This window comes from Balaenoptera borealis (assembly GCF_965194805.1).
Source record: "Balaenoptera borealis genome assembly, chromosome: 1".
Lineage (NCBI taxonomy): Eukaryota > Metazoa > Chordata > Mammalia > Artiodactyla > Balaenopteridae > Balaenoptera > Balaenoptera borealis.
In genome coordinates, this window is record NC_138860.1 from 179,433,362 (window position 1) to 179,458,592 (window position 25,231).

Below are 25,231 nucleotides of genomic sequence, written 5' to 3' on the forward strand. Positions count from 1 at the left end.
GCTCACGGGCTTAGTCGCTCCGCGGCATGTGGGATCTTCCCAGACCAGGGCTCGAACCCGTGTCCCCTGCATTGGCAGGCAGATTCTCAACCACTGCGCCACCAGGGAAGCCCGAGGAATGGATTTTTAAAAATCCTTTGATAAAAGTAAGACATGCTCATTGTATAGGAGGGTATAATTATTATTTTTAAGTGTTTGGGAGGGGGAAGGTATGAAATCAAACCACTGCTAGATGTCTACGTGTTCACCCATCTGAACACTGATGGGGTGGGTGAATGCAAATAACGAAGCCTTCTTTTAGTGCAGTTGGTGTAGAGTTAATTACCCTAGCACGAAGGAGCTGTATTTTTATGGTGGCCAAACTAAAGCCAGAAGCAATGGAACTTTCCTGAAAACAAACCAGAGTTGCAGATTCTGGAGTGTCTGGCGGCATCTTTACAGGAAACCTGTGAAAACACAGCTTTCCAAGTTGAAGGGGTTTTGGTGATTTTTGAGGACCCTTTGTATTTTCGGTCCTTGAAGCACCTGTTCTGTTGCAAAGTTTCATCTAGGGTTTCCTTTTGCTCCTCCTTTAGGAGGGCTTCCCTGGACCAAGTGCAAGCGAGAGGCAGTTGCCTAATGTCCGGCAACCATTAGACTCAAACAGGCCTTGAAGCCTGCAAGAGCCTGGCTTAGATGGCACCTGGGACTTCACGCAAGGGAGGGGTGCCCGATTTGAATTTTTTAAAAACTTTTTATTATGGAAAATTTCGAGCACATAATATAATGAACCCTGTTTACCTGTTGCCATGGCCAATCTTGTTTCATCTATACCTACCCACTCCACCCTCTCCCAGCTTAAATTAGTTTGAATCAGATCGTCTGGTTTTATTTTAATGAGCAGTCTGGGCCTCTCCATTCTGAGAACAGAATTCTCCTGCACACTGTACCAAGGTCTCATCGACCAGAGCGATCACGGGCTTTTGTTTTTTGAAAATTGTCAGTTTATATACTTTTTAGCCCTTTTTATGATTAAAAAGTAACGCATGCCCATTACAATTGGAAATCACAGACAAAGCTTAAAGGTGTATGAAACTCTCTATAATGCCACCATCTGGAGACACCCATAGTGACTGACGATTCTGAAGGGGCCCTGTGGATGCCTCAGGGCTGCGGCTGTCTGTACCTTCTGCTCTGGCCACCCCCCGCCCAGAACCATCGTTGCCTCTGCCTCTTTGGAGCCTGGGGAGGGTCTGATGTGGTCCTGTGCCGTTTGAGTGAGTTGGTGACACACTGGGTGCCAGTTGTACAGCAGGGTTGAGCACGCCCATCACCACCCTGCATCAGTGGCTCGTTCTTTATATCCGTGGTCGGTGCTCAGGGGGTGAAGTTAAATGGATGTGCTGTACCCCACTCCCACTGGGCCAACAGGGCCTACTGTTTCTGCCTTGAAACCCTTCTCTCCCTGAGCTGGGCGGGTAACAAAGCTGAGTCCCAGAGAAAAATGTAGTGCTCCCAAGTACACCTCCTGCACTCACTCCACTTCCAAGGAAAGTCCTCAAGCAGATTAACTCCTGGTATGCTGAGGCCGCCAATGTGCCACGTGTCCCCACCCTCTGAAGGCAGCGAAGGGGTAGACTCCAGGCTTAGCACAAGTGCACAGCCAAGAAATGCACAACAAACTAACTGGGATTCACTCTTTTAGAGTTTTCAGCCCTGAGTATTATTATATTATGTGTATTTTCTAATTTCATTATTCTTCGGAAACGTGGTTTTAACGTAACAGTCTGTCTTAAGGATGAACTGGAGTAAATGAGTAGAGCTGGGTGCAGTGACGGCTATCCAGACACTGATTCTGAGTCACTCTGCCTGGGGGGCCTCAGCTTGGGTGTCTGCAGACTTTCCCTCCTTACCTCGTTCCCTGGGGTACAGTCCACACGTCCCAGCAACGTGGCTTCGGATCCAGTGGTTGCCATCCAGAGCAGTCGGCCTTAGGCTAGACCGAGATTTACCCTTTCACTGTGAGGAAAGGTTGGACTGAGCTGCCAGGGTTGCATTTCAGGAGAAACGCTTGATCTGCGTAAGAGAGCAAATTGTTGTTACATCACCTTTCCCAGCATCATTTCTAACAAATATGCATTACAAATGAATCTTGTATTAAAGTGTTTTCTGAATGATTATACCTCGAAGTACTTTCTAAGCAGTTTGTTGCGTGTGACAGTAAAGTGTGTGTGTGTTTTCCCTCAGCTGTTGGAAAGTTGGGTAGCCACCCCTGCCTGCTCGTGCTCCGGCCCTGTCCTGCCTTCTTATGCCTGGGCAGAGGGTGTAACGGCAGCCGGAGAAACTGCTGAAGTACTAGATGTTAGGACCTTGATTCCATCAAAAAAAAACAAAAAACAAAAAAAACACCAACAAACTCCAGGGGCTGAATCTAACAGGAATAAGATCTAAGATGAGTGGCATGCGGTAAAACACTCAGCGAGTCAGTGGAATTAACCCCAGGGACACCCGATGGTGAGGGGTCCCTGAACTGTGTCACACGCAGGGCACAGGCAGAACCAGGAGTGTGTGGCCAGGAGGTGAGGAAGGATGTGATGATTTGCTTCAGGGATCTGAAGGGATGTTGCTTGGCCAAGAACTTGTACATCTTTGGATGGCCCTAGAGGACAGAAGGATGGACAGTGGGTGAGTTGCAGATGTTCGTCCAGTGCCGTGTGGAAACAGGCTGCCCTGGAACGTGAGGAGTTTTCCCCCTCTGGTGACGATCAAGCAGAGGCTAAAAGACCCAGTCCTTTAGGGATTTCGTAAGGGGGAAGTGGGCCTCTGAGGTCACTAACACTCTGAAATTCTGGATTCTTTTAGAACAAAAGACCTTTAACTCCAAGACTTTACTAGTTGATACCATCTTTTCCCATATTAACGCGAATGTGCATGCTTATGTTCTGCAGGAAGGAGGTGGTAGTTAAGATGGTTTTAAAACTTTTATTTCTGTAGAACATTTATGTGAAGGGGGTGGTTTCGTACTTTATCTCACCTTTCCACTATGGGAGCTTTGGGAATACCTTCCAAGGGGCATGTTGTTTCCTGTCTCTCTGATGGGCTCGCCTCTTATCCAGCGTGTGCCACCACGCTCCGTACCTCCTTGGACTTCTGTGGTCTTGGGTGGAACCTACTGATTTTTACATCCTGCAAGAAAGAATCCTGGCCGATGAGGAAATCTGTTTTCCATCACTGATTGGAAATGGATTCCTACCCCTGCCCCCTTGCTCTGGATTTAATCTTCCTATGAGAATCAGCTAAGCCATTTTCCCCCATCACAGGACATCCCAGCACTGACCAGCGGCCTGCCGTTGGTTACAAGGGAAGCCAGCAGGAGCGTGGGCAGCCCTTGCCGGTGACCTTGAAGGCTGCTCAGGGCCTGTCAGCCTCTGGTGGGGACCTGTCTGTGTACTGACTTCTTTGAACAGCTCAGTGTGTCTGAGAGCTGAGATCCTATCCTGGGCTCTCCCCGGCCCCCTTGCTCCTGTGCTGAGGCTCACTAGGGAAGCCGCACAGGAAAACGGAAGAGGTAGGGCAGATCTGGTCTGGGTTCTAGTTCCGCGTGGAAGCTTGGACGGGGCCCCGGATTCCGCGGAGGGCGCGGGAAGCCTCTGGGATCATCTCCCAGAGCACCTCGGTGCTGAGACCTTGGGAAAAACCTCCTCTTTCACTCAGCATGCTCTGGGTTTCCGTAAGTTTCCTTCCTGATTGAATTTTCACATTAAAACCTGCATTCCCTAAGCTGTTGGGCAGCAGTGCACTTTTGAGGTGGAGGAAGAGTGGCCGGCTCTCTTGTTTCTTTTCTTTTCTCCCCCACCTTTCCTGAGGTCTCACTGAAGCACTCTCAGCGGCACATATGTAAAGTGTGCACAATTTGATTGTTTCTAGTTGTTTTATGATAACGGGTAACATCTGCCTCCCTGCACTCCCCTTCCTCCTGCGTCTGGTCCTGCACTCCCTAGCTTTCCAGGCTCTTAAGGAGCAGCGATCCAGCTGGCAGAGCTGGAACAAGTGTTTCCGTAAGCATTCCCACGATCCTTGAAGTGAGGAGCGTGACCTCGGAACCATGCGCCGGGTCCCCTCCCCTGATGTAGGAGGAGGTGGGAGGTAAGAACAATACTTGGATGGATGGATCCCTGTCTGGGGCACAGCCGGAAAGCTGAGCACTTGTAGGCCATCCAACCACTGGCGTTCTCCTGGGATTCAGGGGTTAGAGGGGAAAGTGAATTGATTTCTACCTTCATGTTAGAGGCAAGAGCCAACAAAACAGCCCCCTTTGCTTTTCTAAGCTCTCCTATGGTGCCTCCCATTCGTTTTGGTCACAGAACTTATGAGCTAAGTATAAGAAAATTGGCAAAGTACAGCAAAGATGTTTTCTCTTTGTGTCATGAAGCTCTCCCGCTGCGGAGTTGAGGCTTACTTTGCTGAGGTCCCTGGTAAACAGTTTATTGGGTTTCCCTGGGCTGGTGGGAACACGGGGAGAATGCCTTCCTAGCTTTGGAAACCTAGGAGGGTGTCTTGCTGTGACAGGACCGGGGATGAGTTTCACTGCCCATTGTGTTTTGTTTCTAAATCGCTTTTCCAGTTGCAGATTCTCCATTTCATATCAAGCCTTTCAGACTGTGCAGAAGGGGTGTGAGCGTCTTAGGCCGGCTGACTTTGCAGTCTATTTATTCCTGTGATGGAGAGACAGGAAGTAATTGACGTTACCATTTATTTCCTTTATTGGACATCAGCAAGCATCCCACTCAAAAACTTATTTAGGAAAGCATGTCTCCTGGGGCTCAGTGGCGTGCTGCGTGGTTCTGACTGCAGTTTTCCTCTGTAGGTGAGGAGTGTCCGAGCTGGAGGTGATTAGGGTAATAATATCCCCGCCCTTGAGTCGTCCAGCACCTTGTCCTCAAATTTCTCCCCATCCTGCCCTCAGAACACATTGAGAGGGCCTCTGGCCTGAGGCAGAGTGATATTTCTTATATTCATGGAAGACCTTACTCAGTGAAGGTTCCAAATTACAAGATTGCTTTCTAAATTTATTTATTTATTTATTTTTGGCTGCGTTGGGTCTTTGTTGCTGTGCACAGACTTTCTTTAGTTGCGGCGAGCGGGGGCTACTCTTCATTGCGGTGCGCGGGCTTCTCATTGTGGTGGCTTCTCTTGCTGCAGTGCGCGGGCTCTAGGCACATGGGCTTCAGTAGTTGTGGCTTGCGGGCTCTAGAGTGCAGGCTCAGTAGTTGTGGCGCATGGGCTTAGTCGCTCCACAGCATATGGGATCTTCCCGGACCAGGGCTTGAACCTGTGTCCCCTGCGTTGGCAGGCGGATTCCTAACCACTGCGCCACCAGGGAAGTCCCAGGACTGCTTTTAATGAAAGCAGTCAGTCAGTGGATTTCTATATCTGGATGAGGTACAGTTTTATCTCCTATGGAACAGGAAAACACTATTCTGAGGAATTGAGTGTTCAGATTCATAAAGAATTGTAAGCCATCCTTGAACTTCAGCTCTGTAGACGGGCATGTGGAAATAGACTCAGCCCAAATCACCGAGCCTGGTCTAGCCCTCCTTTGATCAAACCACCAACCCGTCAGGCTCTGTGGGCCCAAGAACTTGCTGGTGCCGTGCCTGGATGCACACAGCCCAGCACTGTTTTCTAGAGTCTGGCAGAAGGCCAGAGAAGCCTTTACTTTGACATTTTAGGTTATATCCTTCTACCTTTTTCCCCTTCCTCTTCTCTTTTGACTTAACATGTAAAATGTATATGTCACCAGGTATGTGCTAAGTGCTCTGTGAGCATGAACCCCACTTGATCTTTAAAATAACACTATGAAGCATGTGCTGTTTAATTACCCTTGTTTTACAGATGGGGAGACCTGAGGCTCGGAAGAGTTTAGTCACTTGTCCAGGGTCACACTGCTAGAACCTGGCAGAGTCAGGATTTGAATGCAGACCTCTCTCCCAAACCTGTACTGTTAACTAGAGAGCTGTCCCTCCCTTGCTGCTCAGCTGTGCAAAAGTGGACGTTAAGTTCCTCTTCCTTTGGAGCCTTGAAAACAAAGAGGTGGCTTCTGTGATCCTTAGGACAAGAAGGGAGCATGGTGGCAGCAGGTGGCCTGGCTGCCGGCAGTACAGGGTAGGCTTTGGGGTCAGACCTGCCTCTGAAGCCCAGCCCCACTGCCATTACCTGTGGAACCTCACCGTGTTGCAGTTTCCGCATCTGAGAATAACACTAAGACTTACCTCCTGGGACTGTTTGTAAGATGAGGTGAGACAGTGGCATATGAAGCACTTAGAGCAGTGATTCAATACGTTTTAGCTGTTGTTTTTATTAATGCGTTCTGAGCCCTTAAGTCTGAGCCTGCCGTGGAGTAACCGCCCAGCGACAGGCGCTGTTGGCAGTGGTTGTAGTGTTGCTGCAGGGCCTGCCTTGGACGGTGGAGGGAAAGGTGGTCCTCATAGTGCTGTGCAGTGCTTGAGCTTAGTCTCTGGTTTTCAGAAAGATAGCTTGGGATTGGAACTTGTTGCTTCCCTTTCTTTAATTATTTTTGCTCATTGAAGGACTTTAAGCTCCTTACTCAGCCACCAACTTTCTTGAGACGTAGCACTCAACGTTTAGTTAAGGATGGAGGGAAAGAAGGTTTTGAGCTTGTGAAAAATGTCTTGTTGGCAAGATGTCCTCTAAGGAAACTTGTCTGTTGAGAGAAGAATGGTGTTTTCACTCATAATGATCGGTTTCCTCTGGCCCAAAAGAGCGAAAAAGGGGTGGCCGTGTCCAGTGTGATTTCTCAGGCTCTTGTTCCATGGCTACCCACTTGCATGCCTTCAGGTAATGTTAACCACAGAAGTGGGGGGTGAGGTGTGTGCGTGTGTGTGTGCATGTGTGTGTGCGTTTTAATGCCATGTGGGAATGTTAGAGTCCTGTGCCCTCTGAAACTAAACTCTGTGGAAGAGGATGGTGATAGTACCTATTGTTTAATTGAGCACTTAATATGTTTTAGAAACTCTACTAGTTTCTTCACACATACTTTATGATATTGTCCTCAAAACAACGCTGCAAGATAGGTATTATTGTTAGTTTCATTTAACAGATGAGGGAAGTGAGGCTCTGGAAAGTGAAGGACTTTTCCAGACCTCCATTGCTAGGAGGTGGCAGTGAAGGATTTAAACCCTTGTCTGTCTGACTTCCAAGGTCCGTTTTGCCACTCACAGCCCAGCAAGGGGGTCTGTCTTAGGTCTTAGATATCGAAGCCGGAAGGACCTCGCTTTTAGGCATCTCCCTGCCTGGTGGGTCCTGACACCTGGAAGTTTTGTAACAGGTCTTAGGTTAAATTTACAAATTTATCACAGACTGGTAAAATGTTGCATTGTCCTTCACTGTCACCAAAAGCTGTGAAGGCTTTGGGGATGTATTTGGTAGGTGCCAGAGGGCCCAGCATTGTTGCAGGGATTCCCTTGTACTGTGATGTGCTGTGCCCGTGGTTGATGGTGTAGAGTGTGGCCCTGTAAGAAGGAGCTGCCCTGGAGCTGGGTAGGGCAGGCAGGGATTCGGGGGGTTTCCACATTGATTCACACTGGCATCTGAAATAAGAGCTCAGGAACCCAGGAGGAAAGGGGCCAGCTGCTTTGGTTGACGCATCAACACTGTGTTCTTCTCTTCCTCAAACCTCCCTTTGGATATAAGTTAAAAGGCAGCACTGCCCTCTTGTAGATCAAATACTTAGGTTGATGGAGGCTTTGTCTCCTCCAAATCCCTTAAATCTTGCTGCTTTCCCATCATGACTTGTCCATCTGTGCTGTTTGCAGTTTGGACCCAGGCTCTCCCCCACACCTCTGGAAGCCATGTGCATCGTGTTATTGGCAGAAACACATGGCCAAATGTTACGGATTTCATCCAGGCCATCTTATAAATCAGCTTGGGGGAAGGTTTACGTGAATTGGCTGCTTCTGCTCTGAGAAAGGGAGTATACTTTTCTCAGCCTTCGTCAATGAACATGTGGGTGATGTTTTTTCCAAAAAAAAAGAAAATTCTTTAACTCTTCTTTGGAATATAGGGGCACTCTGCTTTAACCATCTTTGACTTTGGTGAAAGGCTGCTTGAATTTCTCGTGCCATTGAGGCAGAAGTGGACAGCACGCGTGGCATCCACTGACGACGTCTCAGGACCTCCCCTACTTCGGTGTCTAACCACCAGTTGACAAAGTGGAGGGATTAGTCTCTTGTTACATGAAAGCAGCCAGGGTCCTGCAGAGGCAGCAGCTGTAGACATCTGTGAAACATCGATGATCAGACAATAGGTAATGGCACCTTGCAGATCTTCTGAAGGGGTCCAGGAAACCATCAACCAGAGAAAACTCTCTGAAAAAGCCTCTACCGTTTTTGAGAAATCCACCCATCAGTGATAGTGTTTGTGAGAATAGAGTCTGTAATGCAGGGGGACAGGAGATTTCAGAATTTGGTAGGAGGTAGAACTGTCCATAATTTGCCCAACCTGGAAGAAGAGACTTCCTGCCCCTGTCTGGTTTTGTGAGCTAGCAAGTTGTTCTCCAAGTCATTTGAAATTAATTTTCTTTTAGTTTGGGTTGGTTAACATTCTCTAGAGATTGTTTGGTCACAGGAAGCAAAACATGTTTTGTTCTGTGTCCTTCTCTGTTATTCAGTGCCCAGGATCTAGGACAAGTCACTTAACCTTCTGAGCCTTGGTTTATTTATCTGTAAAGCTGGGATAATAGTGCCCATCTCAAGGAGCTGTTGTGATGCTTTCCCAAAAGCCACACATGCAGTGTCTGGTCCACAGTCGGCCCAGAAATTAAGCTAGAGAAAAGAAAATGTTATTAAGAAAATCATAAGGAAAAGAAAATACACTTACAGTACAAAATATGTATTTACTGAAAAAAATCTGTGTGTAAGTGGACTCACACAGTTCAAACCCGTGTCGTTCACGGGTCAACTGTGTAAGTATTCTTAATGATGCCATTGTTAATTCTAATAATATACAGTTTTATTTTAAATTGTATTTTTTTAAAAAGTAAATCCAGTCCCATTCTTCACTTTTGACTTACAGTTAAACTGTAAGCAGATGGAAAGCGCTAAACTGTGTAATAAAGAGATTCGTTTTCTGGTCCTGGCTCATTTGCTGTTTAGTTATATGGTAAGTTTTAATTAGTTATGGATAAGTCTGGGCCTCAGTTTTCCTCATTAAAGAAAAAAAAAAAGAGGATTTCCCTGGTGGCGCAGTGGTTGAGAATCCGCCTGCCAATGCAGGGGACACGGGTTTGAGCCCTGGTCCGGGAAGATCCCACATGCCGCAGAGCACCTAAGCCCACGAGCCACAACTACTGAGCCCACACGCTGCAACTGCTGAAGCCCGTGTGCCTAGAGCCCGTGCACCGCAACGAAGAGCAGCCCCTGCTCGCTGCAACTAGAGAAAGCCCTCACGCAGCAATGAAGACCCAATGCAGCCAAAATAAATAAACAAACAAACAAACAAATTTTTTTTAAAAGTTGCCGATTAGATGGTTTCTGAGATCCCCTTTAGCTTAACATTTCTGTGATTCTGTTTTAAAATCTGGAGAGGTAGAGGGAGGCACACCCAAGATACAATGCTCCAGTTCACCCAGCTGGCCTGTTAGCAGAGCCAGGAAGAGTGCGTGAGAAATCTGGCAGACGGAGGTCCGTCCCATCCGGAGCCGTGGATGTGTCAGCTGTCATCTGACCTGGGGTGTTTCCCCGGGTAGACTCATCACCGCTGCTTTGTATGGCAGAGTCATAAAGAGCAGGTGGCACTTGCCTTCAGGTTGGGTGCTGATTGGGAATCGAGTTTCCATGCGTAGAACGGGTCAGCAAGCTTTCTGAGGTACTGGCGGGGCTGGATAGAGGTGGAGGCTGCCGGAGGGAAGGGGCATCTCTCTGCTTCCAGGGGAGGTAGAAGACCCCAAAATACACTGCTCACCTTGCTCCGAGCAGTGACCGCTTGAGCGGTTAGAATGTGCTTGCACCGTTGTGCCTCCTTCGGGACCCCAGTTGGCTAACTGCTCGTTGAGAGTTTTCGCCATTCCACCAAACTCACCAGGTAAACTTTGTCCCTGCAGAGAAGCCATTCCCGGTTCTGCAGTTACAGATTTGGGGAATGTAAACATTGAATCGGTTATCTGAAACCTTTCTCGTCCTCAGCCCATAGCAGAGATAGAGCTCCACCTCCTGAGTGATTCATTTTGACTCCTCCACTCCCTGAAGGGACTTGTAAGGGAAAAATCAGCGGATGGCTGTTGTAGTATTTGACACGGAGCCTGAATGTAGGTTGCTAGGTTTTGCTCCAGAATAAATATATTTTGGAAATTCTCATTGCTGGATAGGGAGTTGAGGTAATTTTGGGGTCTCTGCTAGCACTGTCCCAATTTTATGTTTCTGATGGCCCCAGATGGGCTTGGGAACACCAGTAACTAGGGAGAAGGCGAAATGGCGGGAATATTTCTTGGTGTCATTCCGGATTAGAGAGATGGGTCAGAGGACTTTGGAAAGAAGGCCGAACAAGGAGAGGATAGTACAGAACAGAAAAACAGAGGGCAGAAGATCCTTTGTGGGTGAATATGGACTTTGGTCAGCTCTTACCTGGTTTTCTGCCCAGGAGTTCTGTCCCTTCTCCCACTCTGGTTGTAGAGGAGCTGTGCACTCCTTGTAAACAGGGCGCGGTGGCTGTGAGTGGGGGAGAGTTGTGGCATCTGCTCTCCTTTGCTGGTGCTTAATGACTTGGAAACTGAAGTAACACTCCGCCTGCCTTTCTAGAGACTCCTGGCAGCCTAAATGGAAAACTTGTGTCAAATGAGCAAAAAATCAGGGAGGGAAGGGCCCTTGAGCACCCAAAAACTATTATGTTAAAGTCCTAGCAGATACGCCATGTGCTTCACATCCTGGGAGAGTTCCTAGCGCTTGTAGAGGACGGACTGTGGGGACGCCCTCGAGGGTCAGATGCTGCGCCACACACGTCACCTCATTCCCAGCGGCCCCGCAGGGTGGAGCGTTGTTAGGCCCATGTTTTAAGGTTTGAAAAACTGAAGCTCCAGGGAATTAAGTGATGACTTGCTTACTTCCACCCTGCAGGTTAAGTGGAAGAATAGGAATTTTTATTATTAGATCACATCTGTGCCTTTACAGGCTTAGACTTCTTTGAGAAAAGGACAAAAGCTGTGGGCCCTTAACCTTGAAACACACACACACACACACACACACACACACACCTACACCCCTACACTGTCAAGGTGCTCACAAACCGTGGGACTATGACTCTGGACCCCAATTTATGAATCTGTGATTTATTCCTTCTCTCAAAGTTGGGGGTTTTCCCGTGTTTTTTTGTTTGTTTGTTTTTGTTTTTAACAAATAGGCTTCTGATTTCCTAACCCATAGCAGATTAGATGAGGGAATGTAGCTGATGGCCTGTCCAAGAGGTAGAAAAATTTAAAACGCAGACACAGGGCCATGTTCCAGGAATGGGCACTCCTAACGGTGTCCTTGGCCAGTGAAAAGTGGTATGACTGTGTTCATTGCATTGTCCTCTGTGTAAAAACATGGACCTTATAATACATTTAAGAGGGAGTCCCATCTTTTAGGATTAATAGAAAGTTGGTACATTTGTGCCTCAGTATATCCACGGGGGATTGGTTCCAGGACCCTCTGCAGAGACCAAAATCCAAGGACGCTCAAGTACCTTATATAAAATGTCATAGAACAATGATTACAGTCGGCCCTCTGTATCTGAGGGTTTCGCATCCCTGGAGACAGAGGGCCAGCTGTGCTTTGCTTATCTGGAAAAGGTCACTGGGAGGAGTGCCCCGTGCTTCTGTGATAATGGGATAGCTCTAAATATAGAGTAGGAGGGTGCAGTCCTTCTTTCTCGAATCTTTTTTCTGGCTGTCTTCTTCCCTGGGTCACGAGCTCCTGGAGGGCAGGGAGCACGTCTCAGTAGTTCAGCTCTGTGTGCCCAGTGCCTCCCCGTCACCCAGCAGTTGACTGAATCAAGTGGAAAGATGGCAGGGGTGTAGTAGCAACCTCTCATCGTGATACAGAGTCAGGTGCTGATTCTGCCACTGACTGTGTGACCCTGCACAGCTTTCTCTGAACCTCATTAGCTGTCTGTAAGATGATGGGGCAGGGCTTAGATAAACTTGAAAAGTATATCCGGACCTAAATTTCTGTGATCTGGCAGATTTTTTTTTTTGACCCAGAATTTTATTGTGTCAACAACTTGGTTTTCTGTTCTTTCTTTCTTTTTTTTTTTTTGGCCATGCCATGCAGCTTGCAGGATCTTAGTTCCCCAACCAGGGATTGAAGCAGGGCCCGTGGCAGTGAAAATGCTGAGTTCTAACCACTGGACAGCCAGGGAACTCCCCTGGCAGAATTTTTTTTTAAAGCAGAGACTGGTAAAGTGATTGTTTTCACAGTGCTCAAAACCATATTGACCCAAGGCACTGAATTAATTCACCTTGAAATGGTTAATTTTATGTTGAAGATGACCTTGGCCCAGCTGTGATGATATACAATGGACCCCAAAAGGTAGAAGGAGGCTTGATCTGCCAAATGGGCTTTCACTGTGGTTTTGATTAACTTGGTATAGGGTTTTGGATTTTCCCATGGGAAGGAAAGTCATCCAAAGGGAACGCTTGTGTTTGTGTTTGGTGAGCCATCAGCCTCCATGTGCTGCTGTCATCTCTGTGTCCCTTCCAGAAGATTCAACCAGAGGGCCCTCAGTCAGTGGGAGAAACACTTTTCTTTTTATTAATCCAAACTGTGTAGTTTTCCAGAGTGACCTACAAATGAGTGGTTGGCTGGGCTGGCCTGTGAATCTTTCCCAAATAGCCCCCAGCACAAATTTTTCCTGAGCCACATGGCAGAAAACAGATTCAACTCTTAAAGTTGCTTGTTGGGTCACAGATTATACAAGACAAACCATGGTTAGATTAGACTCCATAAATTTGTGATAAATCAGCCTGGGCTCCAGTGAAGGTTACCTTTGTGTTGTCTGTGAAGTATTTTCTAAGCCTCTTGGGAATGTAAACGAGTGAAGGTCTTGATGAATTTCAGAACAAACTGTGAAGGCCTTGAAGCTTTGGTTGGTTGTTTATGTTTAGACAGATGCTATTAAGTAATGATCTGGGGACTTCCCTGGTGGCGCAGTGGTTAAGAATCTGCCTGCCAATGCACAGGACACGGGATTGATCCCTGGTCCGGGAAGATCCCACATGCCACAGAGCAACTAAGCCCGTGCGCCACAACTACTGAGCCTGCGCTCTAGAGTCTGCGTGCCTAGAGCCCGTGCTCTGCAACAAGAGAAGCCACCGCAATGAGAAGCCCACGTACCGCAACAAAGAGTAGCCCTGGCTCGCCGCAGCTAGAGAAAGCCCATGCACAGCGATGAAGACCCAACGCAGCCAAAAATATAAATAAATAAATTTATTTATTTATTTATTTATTTAGAAAAGTACTGATCTGCCTCAGCCAGTCACTAGAGCAGGCCACGTAAGACTTATGCTCAGAAAGCCAAGCAGTTTTGAGTTACTGCTTGTCCTTGAAATTACAAACACTATTTTAAAAGGGCACACACAGACATACACACACCAGTGAGGCTGCGGCATCATCTTGTAGCAGGTGGTCCCCACTGGAAAACTTAGTCATCTCAGACTTCTCGTTTCTAGTCGGTACCCTTGACTTGTCTGTCCTGCCTCTTAAAGTCTTTGACCCTCCCTTCCTCTCCAGCCCTACAGCCAGAGCCCTGGTTGCTGTGGCGGCCCCTCTGCTGACCCTCTTGCCCCCAGTCCCATCTCTGCTCAGACTGCCTCCCCACAGTCACCAGAGGCATCCTTCTCTATCTGTTACTATTGCGTCTAACAAAGTCACTCCAAAACCTAGTGACTGAAGATAACAGTAATCCTCACATTATGCATCTCCAGTGGTTTTGGGGGCCAAAAACTCAGGAGAGCCTTGGCTGGGCGGTTCTGGCCTGGGGTCCCGTGCTGTTGCAGTCAGACAGCTGAGGCTGGAGCAGTGTGGGCCTGGAGCATGGGGCTGGCCGGGCGGCTCACTTGAGTCACAGGGTCTCTTCCTGTGGCTTTTCCACCTGTTGCTCTTCCTTACAGCTAGGCTGCCTCAGGGCAGTTGTTGTGCTGTTTACATCGCCGCTTGAGGCTACAGGCGTGGGTGTTCACCACGCAAGCTGGAAGACGATGCTCTTTTCTGGCTCAGGAGTGACAGAGGTCAATCCTGCTATTCTGTGTTGATAAGAGCAGTCACAAGACTCTCCCCATTCCAAGGGGAGGGGATGGGGACGCGGACTCCACCCCGCAGTGGAGGAATGACAGAGTCACATTGTAACGGGGCGAGGGGGTGGGAGAGCTTGCTAAGGCCGGTTTTGGAAACCGTAATCCGCTTCACCTTCTAAGACAGGACAGTATTCCTCTCAGTCCTCTGTGGAAAAATCTTCCGGGGCTCCTAATCCCTTCTGGAGAAGCACATTTTAAAGTTTTAAAGGCCAAACAAGCTGTACCTATAAAGTCGACAAATGCAAGACGACTGGGAGCAGCGAGGTTTTGTCCGCAGGTCTGGGAGCTCCCGTGGAGCCCGGAGCCTGCTGAGGACACCACTGCCCTCTGAGGGAGGGTTTGGCTGTAACGCAGCCTTGCTGTGGGCCCTGGACCAGGGCCACACCCCACTGCGTTGCCTTCCTCCGAGCGCGCCTCGGCTCTCCTGGCCTCTCCTCGTCTCAGTGCGCCTGCTGCCTCCGTGTCTGCCCGGGGCACCCCTGCCCAGCCCGTGATAACCGGTGCGTGTACCCCCTCTTCTGAGACATCTTTTGCGGTTCCCTGCACCACTCATATGTACCTTTGCAAAACGTTTTTCATTTTTGTGGATAGGTGTGTTTATTGTATTAAGCTTTTTTGAGTTTATTGCAGTTTGGGACATGTCCTGTTCTCTGCATCCCCACCTGGGGACTGAATAGCTGTTGTTTGGTGATGATTTTCAAATTGGTCTCTGCCTTTTTAGTTCATTGAGTAGGCCAAGTTTCACAGTTATGCGAATTGCTGGCAGCACTACCCGGTGTCTGAAAATTCCTTAGTAGATTTTTTAAGCTGTAGTGTTTTATTTGACTTCTTATTCTGAAAAGTTGTTGTAGTCTGTATTAACAGTTGTTCTACTTGTTGTAAGGTGATTTTTAAGCAGTTTGTGTGTTTCTTCCAGTCATGTGAAAAAAGAGCAGAAAGTGAAACATTCCCCAGCTCAGTTTATATTCTGAAAAAACACAACCAAAAATGTAAACCGACACCTTGAAGCCTCACCAGCTTAAAGCAGGGGAACTGTCCCCTCCATATTCTGACATCCTAACAAGGACTCATCTTCTGTCTTTTTCTGTATAGATTTTGACTATACCATAAGTTCCTGGAGACAGGGACTTCGTTATGTTAACCATTCAGCGTCAAAAACAGTGCTTGTTACCTAGGAAACCCTCAAATAATTATTGAAAGACTAATTGAATGGGCAGAGAATTATGGAGAGTGAAGTGAAATGGTCATTCTTTTTTTTTTTCCCCCCCAAATGTTATTTATTTATTTATTTGTCTTCATTTGGGTCTTAGTTGCGGCAGGTGGGATCTTTCGTTGCAGTGCCCGGGCTCTTCGTTGCGGTGTGCGGGCTTCTCTCTGGTTGTGGCGTGTGAGCTCCAGAGCGCATGGGCTCAGTAGTTGCAGCATGCGAGCTCTCTAGTTGAGGCACGCGAGCTCAGTAGTTGTGGCGCGACAGCTTAGTTGCCCCGCGGCATGTGGGGTCTTAGTTCCCCGACCAGGGATTGAACCCTCGTCCCCTACATTGGGAGGTGGATTCTTAACCACTGGACCACCAGGGAAGTACATCATTCTTTTACTATTTACCTTTCAACTTGGAAAACGCCACCCATGGAAGGTGGAACTGGGAAAGCTCGTTTTATGAGGGAAGTGTCTAGGATCAGTTAGGGTTTCAAAGGAGCCATCACATGGAGAGCCCTTGGTCATGAGGTGACAGTATACAAAATAATGGAAAGCCGGGAAATCCTAGGAATATAATTGATACATGAAAAAGTGTACATCAGTGTATTGTGAGCTATGCCTCATCTCTGCAGCTTCTATGTCCCATTGCGCTAGACATCACACTTGCCTCATATGATCATATGCCTCACATGATATGCTCTTTTGTGGATGGTTCCTTGAGGGTCAGGACTAGGTTTCATTCACTGGGCCTGCTTCAGGGCGGGGCCAATGGCCGGCACTCAAGGCTTGGTTGTTGAATTGAATCCTAGTTGTTGGCCTGCAGGGGGCCGTTGAAGGGCAGGGTGGGTGTGGTGGGTGCATCTGCGCAGAGACTGGGATACAGTGCACAGCCCGCTAGAGGGAGTCTTAGAGGCCCTCTCCCCCAAATCCCAGACCATGAGGTTAAGTGAGCAGACTAGCTCGCACAGACATCCAGTGGCAGGGCAAACTTTGGACTCTGAGCTCCTAATTCCCAATTTCTGTCCTTGTTTGCTCTTGTTTGTATTTTTTTCTATTACCTTTAAAAAATATTAAGTGAAGTGAAACCGTGACAGTGAAACAGAGAGCTCAGAAATAAACCCATGCATATATGATCAATTAATTTATGACAGAGGAGCCAAGAATATACAATGGGGAAAGGATAGTCTCTTCAATAAATGGTGTTGGGAAAATTGGACAGCCACATGCAAAAGAATGAAACTGGACCCCAGTCTTAAACAATACACAAATATCAACTCAAAAATATTTAGATCCTTGATAACTATAAAGGAACATATTAACATATATGTAAGTTTAAGCATCATGATATTATGAACATCCTTGAATCCATTATTCTGTGCAAGACTTAGATGAATATCAACTTTCGTCTTCCCCTAGTGGCCTCTTCCCTTATAACTATTCTTCTCACTCTTCTGAATTTTGTATGTAACATTCTCTCGTCTTGGCTAATAAGAAAGAAAGCCTTGCTGTATTGGTTTAAAATACAGACATACACACACACAGTGTGCGTGCGTGTGTGTGTGTGTGCGTGTGTGTGTGTATCTAAATAACAGTTCAGTATTGCTGGGTTTTGAGCATCCTAGGTAGTCCCTGTGGACTTGCTTCCCCTCCCCCACCATCATTCTGTTTCTGGGGCCATTCATGTTGTTGTACGTAGCTGTGGACCATCCATGTTTTCTTCATTCTCTTGTGCTATTTCCCGTTTGGGACCCTCAGGATTTGGGATGACCCCCCACACACGCCCCCCAAGCCAAGGGCTCCAGTTAACAAGCTGTCATTAAGCTTTCCCATGTTGCTTGGCTTATGGGAAGCTTTTAGTCATTTTCTAATTTAATGCTAGTTAGACATCCTTAGCCTTAGAAATTTGTAGTGAATATTTCCTATTAAGATTGTTAGGATTAATGCAAAATACAAGTTAGACCATTTTGCAGTAGTATTTTAGTGCTTTCAACTCAATCCAGTCAGAGGACTGTCCAGAAGGAAGCCTTCATGCTACCGGCACCCTTGGGGGGTGCGGCTGTGGTCAGCGTATTGGGGTTGGGGGCATGTGAACAGGCTTCTTGGAAGGGTTAAAATAGTGTCTTCTCATGTTGACCTTCTCTGGACAAGTTATGACTTTCCTTTTCCTAGATAATACACTATACTCAGTTTCTAGTTAATCCCTTCTGAACATCCCACTGTGTTCTGGATTAAAGATTCAGTGTAGCTAGGCTTATATCTAAAATTTTTTTCTAGTTCTCAGGAGTATTGTTAATATCCAGTTGAGACAGTTTCCAAAGACCAGCTGTTTTTAGGGTTACAGGTAGTCTGTGAGTTAGAACTGTATGTAAAATGTTCTGTGCCGTTTTTTGGGGCCTTATCTTTGACCAGAGTCTGGGAGTCTGTAGTCCCCAAAACAATCCTTTTAAACCAAGGTTTCTCCAGCTTGGCTCTGCTGACATTTGGGGCCAGGTTGTTGGGGTCTGTCCTATACATCGCAGATGTTTTGAAGCATCCCTGGCCCCTACCCGTTAGATGCCAGTAGCTGCCTTTCCAGACAGCGATGACAACCGAAAACGTCCCCATACATTCCACATGTTCCTGCAGGTTGGTGGGGAGGGCAAAATCGATCCCAGTTGAGAAACACTAATTCACACCTTTGAAAAAAAGAAAAATGACTTGATTTTTTTTAAAGCAGTTTTAGGTTCAAAGCAAAATTGAGCAGAAGGTACAGAGATTTCCCATATACTCTGTGCCCCCCACACATGCACAGTCTCTCCCACTATCAGCGTCCCCTACGAGAGTTACAATTGATGAATCTACACTGACATGTCATAATCACTCAAAATCCATAGTTTTCATTAGGGTTTGCTCTTGGTGTTGTACATTCTATGGGTTTGGACAAATTTAAAATGACACATACCCACCATTATATATAGTATTATATAGTGTAGTTTCACTGCCCTAAAAATCCTCTGTGCTGTGCCTACTCTCATCCCTCTCTCCCTTCCGTCCCCTGGCAACCACTGATTTTGTTACTGTCTCTATAGTTTTGTCTTTTCCAGAATGTCATATAGCTGGACTCATATAGAGTATGTAGCCTTTTCAGATTGGTTTCTTTCACTTAGTGGTAGACATTTAAGCTTCCTCCACATCTTTTCATGGTTTGATAACATTCCCTTGTCTGGATGCACCACAGTTTCTTTATCCATTCACCTACTGAAGGCATCTTGACTGTTTCCAAGTTTTGGCAGTTATGAATAAAGCTGCCATAAACTGTTGTGGGCAGGTTTTTGTGTGGACATTAGTTTTCCTCCTTCCTCCCTCCCTCCCTCCCTCCCTCCCTTCCATCCATCCTTCCTTCCTTCCTTCCTCTGCACCAGGTCTTAAGTGCGGCATGCGAACTCTTAGTTACGGCATGTGGGATCTAGTTCCCTGACCAGGGATCGAACCCAGGCGCCCTGCATTGGGAGCATGGAGTCTTAGCCACTGGCCACCAGGGAAGTTCCTGGACATTAGTTTTCAACTACTCTGGGTAAACACCGAGGAGTGTGATTGCTGGATTGTGTGGTAGGAGTATGCTTAGTTTTGTAAGAAACTGCCAAACCATCTTTGGAAGTGGCTGTGCCATTTTGCATCCCACCAGAGTTACTGTTGCACCACCTGCTTTTCAGCTTTTGGCGTTAACAGAATTCTGGATTTCATTCATTCTAATAGATGTGTAATGGCACCTCATTTTAATTTGTATTTCTCTCATGACGTGATGTTGAGTGTCTTTTCATGTGCTTATTTGCCATCTGTATATCTTCTTTGGTGAGATGTCTGTTAAGGTCTTTGGCCCATTAGTTTACACCTTTTAAGTAGTTTGACTTGAATCATTTAGGGTTTTCTCTTCTTGCACGGCCAAGGGAGCACATAGCTGTTTACGGAGTTTGAATACCTAGCTCCAGATGAGAGCAACAGGAAAGATTTCTGGGTTGGGTCGAGTGGGGCAAATGTTATAAAATACTTACATTTTAAAAATTAAAACACATGTTTGCACACATACACAGAAAACACTCCCAGTCAAATGCATACTACTGCATATTAAACAATTCACAGGTATTAATCAAATCATTCCAACAACCCTATGAAGTAGATACTATCCCCATTTTATGGATTATTGACCTTAAAAATAAAACAACCAGTTATTTTACCAGTAAAATGGATTTATTCAGGAATTGCAGAGAATTCAGGGACGGAATAGCAAAGACTATAGGCAAGTCCAGAAAACAAAGGAGAGGAACATTACTTTATAGAGAAAAACGAAGTTGGGGTGGGGGTGGTTGCTTAGAAGGAATGTCCATCAGAGGAAGGCGAGAGTTCAGGGTGGTGATGGCTTCCCATTGCCTGGGCTCGCTGCTGGATAAGGAGAAATCTTCTTTCCTCCTGCTGGCAATACAAGGTCCCTCTCTTCCGGTTGGGGTGTGTAATTGATGCCTAGTGCTGGTGCTCGAGAGCTCCCCCTTCTGGCCTCCTGACTCCATTTTAAATGTGGTTTCCTTTATTCGGTTTCACAGGATAAATAGAGGTTCCTGGAGGTTAAGAAATTTGCCCAAGGTTATAAGTTAATGAATGGCAGAACAGAGCACTGAATATAAGTCTCTCTAGTGTCAAATCAGTTTATCTGTGTTCTTGACACTAGAAGTGGTGTTAAAATGTCTTCCCATGTCAGCTGGCCAGACCCACGTCCCTGCGGCCTTGGCTGGCATAGAAGACACGGCACAAGTAGGGAATAGCTGGTTGCTAGAATGTTTCACTAAGCAAAACAAGTGCTGTAAGGTTTCTGGAGTGTGTGTGTGTTTCTCTGCAGGGTAGAGCCAGTTTGTTGTGCGTCCCAGAATAAATTGTCACTGATAACCATCTTGAGCAGGGGACAGGTCTTTTGTTTTTGTTTTCTTTTTCAAAAACAGCCTGCTGTATATGCCACATGGATTACCTGGGAGTGAGACTGCTTCCAGTTAACTTATGTGTTATGTGTTACGTCTCTGGTGTATACAAAGTGGGTCCTTGCGTCCCACAGCCTGTTTGTGGTTGATGTACCTTGAAGTGCAGATGGTTGGATTCGAAGGTTATATTTCATTACCGCCAAATGTGGCATTTCCAGGATTACCTTGTATACTTTATAAAGATTCTTAAGCGTGTTGATTTAGGGCTTTCAAAAGTCCTGAGATTGGTCTGAGCAGAGCAGATTCAGGATACAAATCAGATAGTGCCTCTGGTTGGTTGTGTTGGGGGCTCCACCTGCCTTACTTGCACTTCTTAGCGTTGCATGCAGTGGTCTTCATCATTAACCTGCTCCTCGAGCCTGCTCACTGCAGAACCACTTGGGAGTTAATAGATCTGCTGGTCTGGAGAGCTGCTGAAGGAAGTTGGTGAGGCTTTGAGACGTGGACTGAGCAAGGCAGCTTTCCAAACTCTCCAGCCCACTTCCACATGCTTGACTGTTTTTTGGATGCCTCCACTTGAGACAGACACTGCCATCCGGGAGGGACTGGCTAGTCTCCCCCCGGGAGCCGTGCCAGAGGGCCCACTGCAGACCTCTTTGGTCTCAGGGTACCTGGGCAAGCTGCAGCTGGCGGAATGCTTTTGAAAAGGGGGTTTTTGGTGTTTCTACTGGCAAAATGACTCAGACACTCCTGTTTCTCCTTTGACAGAGTGATCAGCAGCTGGACTGTGCCTTGGACTTGATGAGGCGCCTGCCTCCACAGCAAATCGAGAAAAACCTCAGCGACCTGATAGACCTGGTATGTGCCTTGTTCGTATGGTTTTATTTGGGGCTGGGGCTCGTACTAGATTGCTTTTGTGTACCCTTTTCCACACACAATTCAGATCACACAAGAAACCTCCTCTGTCTCCAACTAGACACCACCACTGGGTTATGAGATTCCTCCAGAGAGGAGATGGGTTTCCTATGATTGTCATTCTTTCAGTGCCACCTATGTAAATCAAGCCCAAGATAGGAGCTCTGAAGTTGATACTATCTGTCCCTTTCCCCCAGCTGCCTTCTTTTCACTTTTAGAAGCTTACCTTTAGGCATAGGGAAGAAGAGGCCACACATATCCAGCAGGTGTTCAGCAGGGCCTGGTTCCAGGCTTTACCAGTCTCTTTGCCATTGTGGAAGTTTCTCCAGCCAAAGCAGTACAAAAATCTAGCCTCTCAAATGCCTTGGTGGCTTCACTTCTATCTTGAAATGGCATAAAACACAAAAATGAGCTTTTTAAGAGCTCATCACATCTATTTTTTAAAATATTTATTTGTTTATTCATGCATATATATGGAATGATTGGTCTCAAAATGATGCCAGAGATTAACTGGTACCATAATGTTATTTGAAAATGTTCAGAGTATTCACAAACACCTATAAAGCTATGGTAAATAATGAAAAGAAGTAAAATAAAATCAGGCCCCAAGAGCCAGCCGAGTTAGTAGATCATTTGGCCGGTGAGTTCTGGCTCCGGGTCGGAACCTGAGCCCTCCCAGGTCGTCCTCTGTTCTTTTCACTGTGTCCCCCATCTTCTTGGATGGAATTATCAATTGCCAACCATTGCTCATCAACTAGATATCTTTTAAAATAGTAGCTTGAAAACTTGTTCATATGCTGTAGTGATACATTTAGTTTCGTTGTATTCATTCAAAACAGTTTCACTAGGGGAAAACGTTACTACAGGAGACTCATGTCATTCACAGATAAGACTCTCCGCAGCAGTCTGCAAGGTCCACTGTGCAACTATTTGTGTATTTTTAGAGACACAGACTCCCAACGAGAGGCAGCTCTGTGAACAGAGTGAGCCTGTGGATGGAGTTGTGAACTTGCTTGCTTTTCCATGTAATAATTCAGGAAATGAGGCGGAGGAGGTTTCTCAAGGTAAATAGCCCTGATGAGAAAGCCAGCTACAGGTGCTTGTGATGGAATCACTGAAGCTATCTGCCCAGCCGTTTTAGATGACTGTTAAAGAACAGAGTGCTGAATTGTGATGCAAGCGAACCCACCAAATGCTCGGAATCGGGGGGGGGGGGGGGGGGGGAATGCCACACCCAGAGGCCCGGGGGGCGACGTAGATGGCTGAAGTGGCCTTGATGTAAAGAAGAGGTCTGGCCGGCAGGCCCTTTGCTCCTGTCACTTCTTGCCCTGTGGGGTCTGATTCTCTGTGGCTTGTTCTCAGATTTTTCTGGAGGGTGCCGTACATACATTTGGAGCTTTACGTGAAAGATCCTAATTTTTAAACATTGGCTCAGACATTGGATGGTCGTGTGAAATGTGAGTCAGAGAAACAGTCTCTGTTGGGAAATGATGGAATATAAAGTTGGATGGGTAGGAGGTATCCTTGGAAGTCGGCAGGAGGGCTTGGATTTGATGTGGAATTGTTGCCGTCAGCCCACGTCCTGCACTTTGGACACGGCGTGTTGTGCTAAGCGTCTTCCTTGCGTGGCCTCATTTAACTCTCAGCGATCCTGTCAGGTAGCACCGCAAGACGCAGCCTGGGAAGTGCGGTGTGGCTTGTTTTTCTTGGTTGGAGAGTTTTGGTTGAGCAAATGCGGAAGTGGGTGGGCAGAAGCCGTGGGTAGGATCAGACTCCTCACCTGCTCAGCTGCAGAGGCTGATGCTGCTTTCCCACTGAGCACGACAGTGTGCCCGGCTGCGTTTAAATTTAGTTTGCCAATGTAGTTATTACTGTATTTTAGAAATAGACCAAGAATAGAAGTAAGAGATGAGCAAATTTTTCTCGGTAGAGTCTTCTTGGCGTTTCACAGGCTATTTTGTTCTTATGGCAACTGAAGTGTTTTCCTGTAGCTGTGTCGCTTCTCTGTGACTCGCTCGTCACTGTTGCAGGGATGTGTGTGTAGCTACTTCTGTGGAAACCTGGTCAGCTGGTATACCAATTGCTGTCTATACCAATTTTACTTGGGCTCAGCAGGGAAATTACAGCATTGATGGTGAATGAAAGAGCCGTCCTTCACCTTGGCCAGATAATACTGGGTGAGAGAATCGTCCTGAGGGTTTAGTTTGCAGGAGGACACTTAGACCCAGGTTGACATCCCGCACTGTATCTGTCCCTGATGTGCGATGTGTAGTATGTGACATCCCCGAGATTACTGTCAGAGTGTGCTGTTTTCCCACTTGTAACGTTGTCATCTGTAGAATGTGACTGGAGAGGGGATGGAGGCAGATGTAGGTTGTGGGGTCGACAGCTCCCGTTTGTTGAACACCTGCTGTGTTCTCTGGACTGAGCTGGATGCTGCTGTTTGTGTTATTTATCATTTCACCTAGTTTTCACAGTACCCCTCTAATGCACGTAAGACCACTGCACCTTTATTGGATGCTGTAGACTCTGAGGAAGAAGCAGGGTGGTACTCTGGCCAACCAAGCAGCACGGGGAATCCTCCTGCCGGGATAACTGCTGGGTACCTTTAGGTCGAATCACTTACACTCAGAGCAACAGATTAAATATGGTGTGTCTCCCTCATCTGTCTGTCTTTCCTGTTTGGGGGGAAAATGTTAAATAATTTAATTCATTTCTAATCTGAAATATTTAAAACATAGATGTATTATGGAAAATAATTTAAAGTTCACATAATTAAAAGAAAACCGGAGACTTGAAAGACGTTCCCTCCTTTGAGCCGGGCCACTCAGACTGCGCAGTTCGCTCTGGTCCGCTGCTTCCTGGAGGACCTGGGAGGTACTGACTTCCCTTCGCCAGGTTGTACGGGACCCGCCTTGGGCCCCATCTACCTCCAGAGGCTGAGCAAGAGGCCATGATGGATTCCCATCGTCCAGGATGGGCTGGGGAGTTGGCATTCTCATTAATTTTTAAATTTGAAGTATGATGAGTGTCGAAATGGAAATGGAGCCTGACTTTTCACTGAATTAGGGTCTGGTAAGGCGTGGCCTCGTTAAAACTATATTGACATGCTTCTGAAAGCCACCTGAGGCCCCTGCTGTGCACTGTAATGCATAAGGAGCATCTGGGTTGGTTTTGTAGTCCTGGAAATTACTCCTTTGAATGTTTTTCTTTCATCACTGCTATTTTTCTTCCATTTTCCCTGGGAATGACTGATTTTCCTTTTGTTCTGTTTTTTGTTGTTGTTTCTTTTAAACTGGATTTGCAAAATTCTTCCATTCCTGTAAGAGTCCGTTCGTGCTGAGTGTACTGCTGTGGCTCTGAAGTCCACTTGTAGTTTTAGTTCCTTCCCAAAGCTGTAATTTTAGGAAACTCGCCCTGTCACGGGCCTCCTAGAAGCAGTGCATCCGGGCCTTTGTTCCGTGTAATCTGGGATCAGTCAGACGTTTTCAGAGCCGCTAACGCGCTGGCCCGGTGCACAGCAGTGCCGTCACTCCTCCCGCGCTCACCTGCCGCAAGTAATGACGGGGAGGTGGAGGTGGTTTTCACGCAAAGTCTCCCATTCTGAGACTGACAAGAATGACCAGATTTGCCAGCAAACCCCATGAAGGGAACGGCCTCGCTTAGACGTCGGCGCCAGAGAAAATGTGGGGAACTTTTCCGGTCCACCAGTGGTCCAATTACAGGGGAGTATTAAAGAGAAATGTGGCATATGCTTGGCAGCTAGGCCGAGGCAGCCCAATTTATCGTGCCAGATCGGTTTTCTTTTCTCTTTCTTCTTTCCACTGTCAGAGCTTTCGCTGCTTGGGAT

At 46.9% G+C, this 25,231-nt stretch overlaps 1 protein-coding gene across 2 annotated transcripts in view; it reads left to right on the top strand.

The window, feature by feature from the left end:
- Positions 1-25,231, top strand: part of CAPZB (capping actin protein of muscle Z-line subunit beta) — a 137,762-nt gene that overhangs the window by 41,292 nt on the left and 71,239 nt on the right. For both annotated transcript variants that reach the window (XM_082403052.1, XM_082403053.1), the window contains exon 2: positions 21,235-21,324. In XM_082403052.1, coding sequence (XP_082259178.1) covers positions 21,235-21,324 — 90 coding nt within the window. The remainder of the gene's footprint in view (positions 1-21,234; positions 21,325-25,231) is intronic.